This window comes from Manis javanica, chromosome 8 (assembly GCF_040802235.1).
Source record: "Manis javanica isolate MJ-LG chromosome 8, MJ_LKY, whole genome shotgun sequence".
In the NCBI taxonomy this organism is placed as follows: Eukaryota; Metazoa; Chordata; class Mammalia; order Pholidota; family Manidae; genus Manis; species Manis javanica.
Window position 1 is genome coordinate 122,349,055 of NC_133163.1, and position 8,540 is coordinate 122,357,594.

General features: G+C 55.9%; 1 protein-coding gene across 1 annotated transcript; it reads right to left on the reverse strand.

The window, feature by feature from the left end:
- Positions 1–9: 9 nt before the first annotated feature.
- CYP1A1 (cytochrome P450 family 1 subfamily A member 1) lies at positions 10–6,270 on the reverse strand. The gene is made up of 7 exons (XM_037010157.2): positions 5,268–6,270; positions 2,661–3,522; positions 1,974–2,100; positions 1,797–1,886; positions 1,582–1,705; positions 1,350–1,436; positions 10–1,188 (listed from the first exon to the last, which is right to left on the reverse strand). The coding sequence occupies exons 2-7, from the start codon at positions 3,504–3,506 to the stop codon at positions 903–905; spliced, it is 1,560 nt and encodes a 519-aa protein (XP_036866052.1). The 5' UTR covers positions 3,507–3,522; positions 5,268–6,270; the 3' UTR covers positions 10–902.
- Positions 6,271–8,540: the final 2,270 nt, after the last annotated feature.

Below are 8,540 nucleotides of genomic sequence, written 5' to 3' on the forward strand. Positions count from 1 at the left end.
CTGTAGGACTTCTGGATAATATCTTTATTTAGCTTAGGTAAGTGTTTCTTACACGTTGTTGGATACTTGGGGTTAGACTTTCTTGCACTCAGTATGTGTTCTTAAGCTCTTATTTATGATAAATGCAAACACTCAAGTAAAATGCAGGCTAAAATAAAAACCTCCTTGTGTACATACATTTTAAAAAGACATTTTAATACACAGGGCATAGACAACGCGGACCAGTCCTCTCCCTCCTGACCTGGTCCTGGTGCCTGGATTTGGGCACTCCTTCTGCTCTCTGCTCCTCTTTGATGCAAGTCCCCAGCCCTCCAGGAAGGGAACAGGAAGAAGCCATGCTCCCGCCCTGAGGGAGGGCAGCGGAAGGCAATTCCCCCAGGCACACAGTCTCAGACCCCTGTGGTCAGGGAACACCTGTTCAAGCAGGGAGACTACCTCTGTGCCAGTATCCTGAGCGGCCTCTTCCCTTCACCCCTGATGGCTCCCATTTGTCAAAGAGATTGGACAGGCCCTGCCGGGACCTGTTCAGATGTTTCTCAAGCCAGCCAGCCTCCACAGAGAGCCAGCCAACGGCTGGGTTCAGGGGCTTCCGGGGAGCTCCTCAGAGGTGTCTACAGGCATGAAGACCTCCTGACCTTACCGGCCTCCTAGCTCAAGCACAACTCCAGAAGGCTCCACAGCTCCTGTGTGGCCCCTGCTATGTCCACTGTCTGTGGTCAGTATGCAGAGGGACAAGTCCAGAGTTGGGGGCAGGCATGATGCTTCGGGCTTGCCCATAGCCCAAATACAAAAATCAGCCAGACCAGTATCTGTGGGTTTCAGTCCGAAGCTTAGATGCCCCTGGCTGGCTGGCTGCCCGGACAGGCCAGGCAGACCATCTAGGCTGCCGGGCTTTCCGCCTCCTAAGAGCGCACCTGCACCTGGAAGTGCTCGCAGCGGGCATGCTTCATGCTCAGCCCGTAGATGGGGGTCATGTCCACCTTCACACCCGACGGCACGCTGAACTCTACCTGCTGCAGCAGGATAGCCAGGAAGAGAAAGACCTGCAAGCGGGCAATGGTCTCACCAATGCATTTCCGCTTGCCCAAGCCAAAGAGAATCACCTTCTCGCTCAGCGCCTTGTTGACGGTGCCATTAGCAGTGAGAAACCGTTCTGGGCAGAACTCAGATGGGTTGCCCCACAGCTTCCTGTGATCAGAGAGAGGCAGCTGAAGGAGCAGCTTGGGGTTCAGAAGCATCAAGTGAGTTGTACCCCAGTCCAGAAAAGTAGGGGATGGGCAAGTGGCCCAGGGACAGCAGGCTCTGGAGCTCGGGAGGGGGTAGAGGGTAGCCTTCCCTTCTCAACTTACTGGTCATGGTTGATCTGCCACTGGTTCACAAAGATGCAACGCCCCTTGGGGATGTAAAAGCCACTCAGATTTGTGTCTCTTGTGGTACTGGGGAGGGAGGAAGCTCAGTCAGCCTTGGGGCCACAAGGAGATCCCCTGCCTCCCATGCCATCTCCCTCCCAGCAACCCTGATCAGGCACATGCATTGGAACAAGGCCAAATATCAGAGAGCAGTGCATCCAGAGGTCCTCACCTGTGGGGGATGGTCAGGGGTACGAAGGAGGAGTGTCGGAAGGTCTCTAGGATGAAGGCCTCCAGATAGGGCAGCTGGGGTCTGTCTGAGAGCCGGGGCCGCCGCTCCCTGCCAATCACTGCATCTGCAGAACACAAATGGCCAGACGGATGATTGGGCAGCCCAGACCCTGGCCAGCGCCCTGCCCTGAGCACTTTGCCGAAGCCACCGCCTACCCAGCTCTGCCTGGATCTTCTTCTGCATGCTGGGGTTTGTCACCAGGTACAGGAGGCTCCAGGAGATGGCGGTCGTGACTGTGTCAAACCCTGGCCAGGGATAAACAGAGCGAGAAGTTAGGTGGTTGGTGGGTCAGGGCAGGTGGGCATGGGAAGGGCATATATCAGGGCTCATACCAGCTCCAAAGAGGTCCATGACAACATTAACGACCTTCTCATCCGACAGTTGGATATTGGCATTCTCGTCCAGCCTTTTGTCCTGACAGTGCTCAATCAGGCTGTCTGTGATATCCCGGATGTGACCCTAGGAAAGGCCTATAGGTGAGCAAAAGCCCAAACCCAGACCTACCTCTCTGTCCAGGCCTGGTCCCTCACCATCCCTAGCATCCCTGCTCAGAGGTAATCCCCCTGCCTCCAAGACTGCCATTCCAACCTCTCTTGCCTCTCCACAGAATACTGGCCTCAAATATTCTCTCTAGCCTCAGAATACTGGCAGCCTCAAGTCAAGGGACACCTGACACAGAGTCTTCACCATTATCATCTGGACATGCTCTTTAGCCTTTTCTCCCCATGAGCCCAGGAGACCAACTCTTTAACTCTTCTTGGCCCCCCAACAACTAGCTAGGGTCCTGCACAGACTGGCTATTCAGTCAATACCACTGTCTGATGGAAGGATAGAAGGGCCGGTCAAGAAAAAGTTCTACTTCCCTGCCAAGGACGGAGTCCACTCCACCACTGGCTCCAGAAGCCCAGTGTATAGGCCCCCGAGAGTCTTTAAAGCCCACACTGCTCCAGTTCTCTCTGCCTGCTGGTGCCTTGTACCACCTGCTTCCCGCCACCCGCCTGCCCCCCCCTCGCCTGCACCTTCGCAAATGTTTTGTAGTGCTCCTTGACCATCTTCTGCATGAAGCTGTAGAATTTCTCGTTCAGTTCCGTGAAGACATCCAGGGCACGGTTGGGCAGGTAACGGAGGACAGGGATGAAGTCAGCTGGGTTCCCAGAGGCAGCCACCTCCCCAAACTCATTACTCAGGTTGATTATGCTAAGCAGCTCTTGGTTGTCATGGTCGTAGCGTTGGCCAAAGCATATAGCACAGATGACATTAGCCACTGACACCACTAAATACCTGTCAGGTTCAAAGTGCCCAAACTCTGCCATCAGCTCCTGGAACTTGCTGCTGAGGTACTCGGCCTCCTTGCTCACATGCTCCTCCAGGTAGGAGGACGATGAGGCAGCCGGGTCTGAGGCAATGGAGAAGCTCTTCAAGGCATTCTGGGCCAGGCGCCGGCGGGCGGCCCACACCGGCCCAGAGTCTGGGTTGAAGGTCAGGCTCTGGCCATCAGTAACCAAGGTGAAGCTGTAGAGGTCGGGCCGGCCCTTGAAATCGTCACCTTGCCGCACCAGGGCCTGCCGGATGGTGTCCAGGCCACTAAGCACCACCACGGGCGTGCAGCCGATGCGGATCTGCAGCACATCCCCGTAACGCTGGCTCAGCCTCGACAGCGCCAGGTGTGGGTTCTTCCCCAAGGTCAGCAGGTGCCCGAGCAGAGGCCAGCCCCAGGGCCCTGGGGGACTCTTCAGGCCTTTGGGGACCTGAGGCTGCCAGGCCCTGACCACCCAGAATACCAGGCAGCAGATGGCAGAGGCCAGGAGAAGCTCTGTGGCTGAGATGGGGATGGAGAGGCCAAATGCAGAAAACATGATCTTCATAGAGATCTCCAGGTGGCTGAAGAGAGGTGGACAGGAAGAAAAGATTAAGACTTCAGGAGGGGGGGAGCCAATGTCCTAGTGTCGGCATGCTGGTCAAGGAAAAGGGGAAACCTTTTTATCTAAAACTCCTCACTAGACATGAAGGGGAGGAGGTGGTAGGAGATGTTTGTTGAGCTGCCAATGTGTGCCAAGAATTTTAGTCATTCTTCATTCAGTCTTGGCCATAGGGTACAGGGGACTGGAAGTTCCATTGCACTAGCCACACTGTTCTCAGCCTCAGTTCTCAGAGTTCAACTGATTTAAAATTTGAAAGCAACTGGAGATCCAGCAGATTGAGGCTCCCTGTCATAGAAATCCAGGCCAGGATTTTTGTGAGGCTCAATTCTAAATGAATGAATTGTCTGGGCCTCCCCCATTTGCGAGTCACCAGAAAGCCCATAATAAATGGAAGGCTCCCACTAGACCAAGACTGCAAGAAAACTCCAGACTGAAATAAGGAATATTAAGAATGGATCTGAATTAAACAGAGGCAGAGACAGTACTTTCTCCCTAGGTGTGATCTAGAAAGGCAGATTCATGGAGTACTCTCTCTGTAGCACTGGGCTCTGACTAAAGCATCTTCCTGGTGTCCTGGACTGGAGGTGAGGGGACAGTTTTTCCAGTTTCATGGCATGACCTTGGACTTATCATTTTACCTTTCTGGGCTGTGGTTACATTGGCTGAGAGAGGGGGATGGGACATGATCCCTGATTCAGGGTACCCAGCTGAATTTCACAGAAGAGAAATCCCAGATCCACCCTGGGGATCACAGTCTGACTAGTGAGGTTTCCCCATAGGACAGCCACACAAGACAGGGAGGCTATAAGGTTCCTACCTCAAGTACTTTAGCATCTGTCTAGGGAGGTCTCCCAGGGGAACTAGATCCCAAAGCATCCTCCAGCTCTAATTCCCTGAGTAAATTCCTTGAGTAAAGTGGGAACAAGCTTGGTGTGCCATAATGTCCCTAACTGGACACTGGGTAACACAAGGATCTCCAGCCTTAGACAGTAGGAAACTAAAAGGGATGTGACCGGTGAGTTGTCAGGGCCTGATGGTTTCTCTCTCTGCAGCTGGTTGTTTCTCACTGATTGCCCCCCAAGCAGAGGACAGAGAAGACAGTCAAGGAGATAGGGAAGCCCTAAGATAGCTGGGCAGTGCTCACATGAGCCCCTCCTGTCCAGCCAGCACATCTCAGCTCTGACAAGCCATTCCTTGGGAGGGTAGAGCCAGCCACCGGCCACAGGTAGCTTTTAGATAAAGCAAGGTACAGCTGGTAACCCATCCTGTCCTCTCCATCCATCCTCATCACTGTGGGAGAAGCCCCCCTCATCACACAGCCTGATGAAGGGACTGCACATGCTCCCAGCTTCCCACAGCTCTCTCCGGATTCCATCCAGCCTCTCAGGTGATCCTGATGGGGAAGCCCCGAGGCATTCAGGGAGTCAGTGGGGAATGGAGCTGCAGCCTGGGTCCTGAAGTCCTGAGAGGCGGCCATCTACATATAGAGTTCTAGTACCAGCTGTGGGACCTTGGGCAAGTCCTGCCTTTCCCCTGGCCTCAGTTTCCACCCCCACCCAGGATGCTGAACTACCTGGTCACTGAGGACACTCTTGGCCTCGTTTTCTGAAGTGCTAGACCAATGTCTTCCTAGGAAGACTGAAGGCACCAGAATTTCCCTTTTATTGGGAGGTAAGGGGCAAGCCAGAGGCCCCCAGAACTCACCTGCTGCTGTGAGGTGCGGAGCTGAGCTGTGAAGGTTGGTCTCTGGAGCCAGGGACCCCAAGAAGATCAGGGAAAGCTACAGGGAACTGTCACCTTCAGGGTGAGGGTGAGGGCACTGCCACCTTTATAGTGGATTTGCACGCTTGGCCACGCCCCCTAGAGCGCGGAGAGGATAGGGGGTGGGGCAGGCTGAGGGGCAGGGTCGCTGTGCTCCTGGTTGGAGGGGAAGTGCAGGAGACTCGGGGGGAACAAGTAAGAACCCGCTATGGGGACGCCTCATCTAAGTGCCGACATGGAAAGGAGTGAGGACTGTGGACACCTGGGCCCCCCAGTTCCAAGATACCCCATGGACAGCGCAGAGCCCAGTGCAGAGCCAGGGCTTTGCGGAAAAGCCCCCAAACAGCCTGGAGAGTGGAAATGGGAGGCCTCCAACCCTGGGCACAGGGGCCCCTCACTCTTCTTTTTGCACCCACCGGAACACTGGGCTTGCAAGTGCCTCCCCCTCATGACTAGCTAAGGGGACCAGGCAGGCAGGGGCGGGGCTGCCGGCTGATGACCTCCTTCCCGGAGTTACTGAGTCCGGCTCGCGTGAGAAGCGCTGCGACCCCAGCCCCGAGGTCACTGGGGCCGGAAGGCCAGAGGCGCCGAAGGGCTGTCCCAGGCCCCTGGAGCCTGCAGAGCCCGGGCGACTAGCAGAAGTTTGCGCTCTTGACTGATGGGCAGGAATGGATGAAAAAAAGCGCAGTCTCGTTGAGCGCCTACTAGCGGCTCGGCGCCGCCACTAAGGCCATTTCGGAGTGCTGCAAACCGGGCTACCTCCAACCGGGACCCACTGGCCTTCCTGAGCCCGGCTGCTTTGGGGGGTTAGAGAAATCGGGCGGTGAATGGGGCTATGCGGCTAGCTCCCCGTGGCCTAGTAAAGGGTTACAGGGAGGCTCTCAGTCCAGGCCGCGGAGGGGGGCACCCGGCGCAGACCTCCCCAGGCCAGCGTGCACGTGTCTGGTACATCCCTCCAGCGGGCAGAGGTCACGCAGCCCATCCCCGCCCAACCTGGCCGGGGGCACGGTGCCCGGGGGTTGCGTGAGAAGCGCCCGGAGACCACGCAGCCACCCGGCCGCCGAACTCCTGGCCCAGGTCGGGTCCTGGCACAGTCACGCAAAGCGCTGGGGGGAAGGGAATCGGGGGCGGGGCTCTTAAAGCTCCAGCCTCGGGGTGGGAATGGACGGGGAGGGCAGCCGCCTAAGCCTCCCGGGTGCGCGATTGGTCGGGTACCGGGCGGTGCAAAGGGCCCAGGTTTGCGTGCGGAGCTGGGCTTTTGCCTGCAAGCGGGCGAACTGTTTGTGTCTGTATTTTTGGTCCACGCCTGTGGCTGGACACGCAGCCCCAGCACAGCCTTGGCAGGCTGCCTCCAACGCTGTCCCCACCCTGCCGAGACCCCCCACCCCCATGTTGGGTGTCCGAGAAAAAAAAGCCATATTTTCGTTGTTTGGCTCAACCTGTCCCTAACTAACTACACCAGCCCCCGGCCCCGCCGTGCTCCCTTACCCAGGGACGGCACCACCATCCGCCGGCCCAGGCCAGAAAACAGAGCCTCATGCAGACCCCTCACCTCTCCCGTCAGATGCCATCTCGAACATTGTCACAAATATTTGTCAAACGCCCTCGATGTGCCAGGTACTGTTCTGGGTGTCTGCTATTGGTAAAGAAGTGAACAAAACTGAGAACGCTCCTGCTCCCGCGGAGCCTACCGGGGTTGGAGGTGGGGGGCAGGCGCGGTGCGGCGGCGTCGAGACAGATAATGCACAGAGACTGTCAAAAGGTGGGCAGTGCTATAGAGGAAAATTAAGCAGAGAGCAGGTAGGAATGACTTGGGCGAAGACTGTAATTCAAAATAGTGTAGCGGAAAAAGGCTTCACTGTGAAAATGACACTAACCGGAGGCAGTAGTGTGGAATCAAGAGTCAAGGTGCACATCTGGAAGAAGAGCGCACCTGGCTGAGGGAACAACAAGTTCAAAGGCCCTGCACAGTGGCTTAGAGGGAGGGAGCAGTACCAGGGGCATTGGAAAAGTGCACCGGGAAGTTTTCCTGGAATTTCGTGCCCCTAGGGGATGGGATGCTTCTGGCGGGAGGACAGCCCTGTACCAAGTGCAGAGAGCACCTGGTTAAGAGACACGGGGCTTCCTCTGTGTGAGATGGAGACGTCCATGCTGACATCTGTCCCACCACACAGCCATGTCCTCATCCAGACCCCTGTCAGAGCTCCCTAGAGCGCTAACAGCCTCCAAACCCGGCTCCCATTTGTCTTTCCCTCCCTCTCATTCCTTCTTCATCTGTGGCAGCCAGAGCGGTCTTTTCAAAAGCAAAATCTCCTTCTGTCACCACCTGGCCCCTTCACTAGCTCCCATCTGAATGGAAACAGAATCTTTAGCAGAACCCACCAGGCCTGCCTACCTCTACCTCTAATCTGCCCTACTGTAAGTCTCAGCTACATCACTTCCTTTGGGAAGTTTGCCCGAAACGTCTCCACAGCAGGTTAGGTGTCTCCTGGCCTATGTTGCCAGCCCTTCTCCATGGTGATCCTCAGGACACTAGACCCTTGCTGTGACCCCAGACCAACTTGTCACACCTTCTGCCATGCCCTGCCACAGAAAAACAGCCTGTGGGAAATTGACCTGGTAAAACAAGTCCTTGTAAGATATCAATAACTGGTGAAGGAGTTATATTCAGCTGTTTTGTGGACAGGGCACATGCCCAGGGTGTTGAGCCCAAACTGTTGATGCTGTAGTGGTGGAACTTAGGCAACAGAAAGGGCAGGAGACAAGGGGGTGTCCCGGGCCTTCCGTCTGTCCCCTGTCCTTCCTTTCATTTCACCTCTGCATCTCTGGCTCAACCTGACAGCTTCATGGTACCCAAGAGACGTCTGTCCTTCAATCCCAGGTGGAGCTAGAGCCACAGAGAGTAGAAAGAACCCGTGTGGAAGTGTGGCAAGAAAGCAGGGAGCAAGGCCTGCCCATATCCTTCATCCTGATCTGAGCCCAGTTTCTCCCTGGGCTGCCCAGACTCCCCACCAGTGCCCTAGCTCTAGAGAATCATGGCAGCCTGCTCATCAGGGCTGAGAGACCACTGGGGCTCCTGGGCAGGAACCCAGAAAATCCCTTCTCTTGGTGAAGGACGCATTGCTTCACTCTCACCCTCTAACAAGCTCTAGACCCCAAAGATTTTCATCAGCTAATCAAGGCAATTCCCTTCCCACCTCTCAGCGGGAGAGACTG

Coding starts and splice junctions, on each gene's coding strand:
- CYP1A1 (XM_037010157.2), bottom strand. CDS start 3,506: ATGAAGATCATGTTTTCTGCATTTGGCCTCTCCATCCCCATCTCAGCC. Junction 1,706..1,796: donor GAAGATCCAGGCAGAGCTGG/GTAGGCGGTGGC, acceptor TGTGTTCTGCAG/ATGCAGTGATTGGCAGGGAG. Junction 1,437..1,581: donor CCCCTGACCATCCCCCACAG/GTGAGGACCTCT, acceptor CTCCCTCCCCAG/TACCACAAGAGACACAAATC.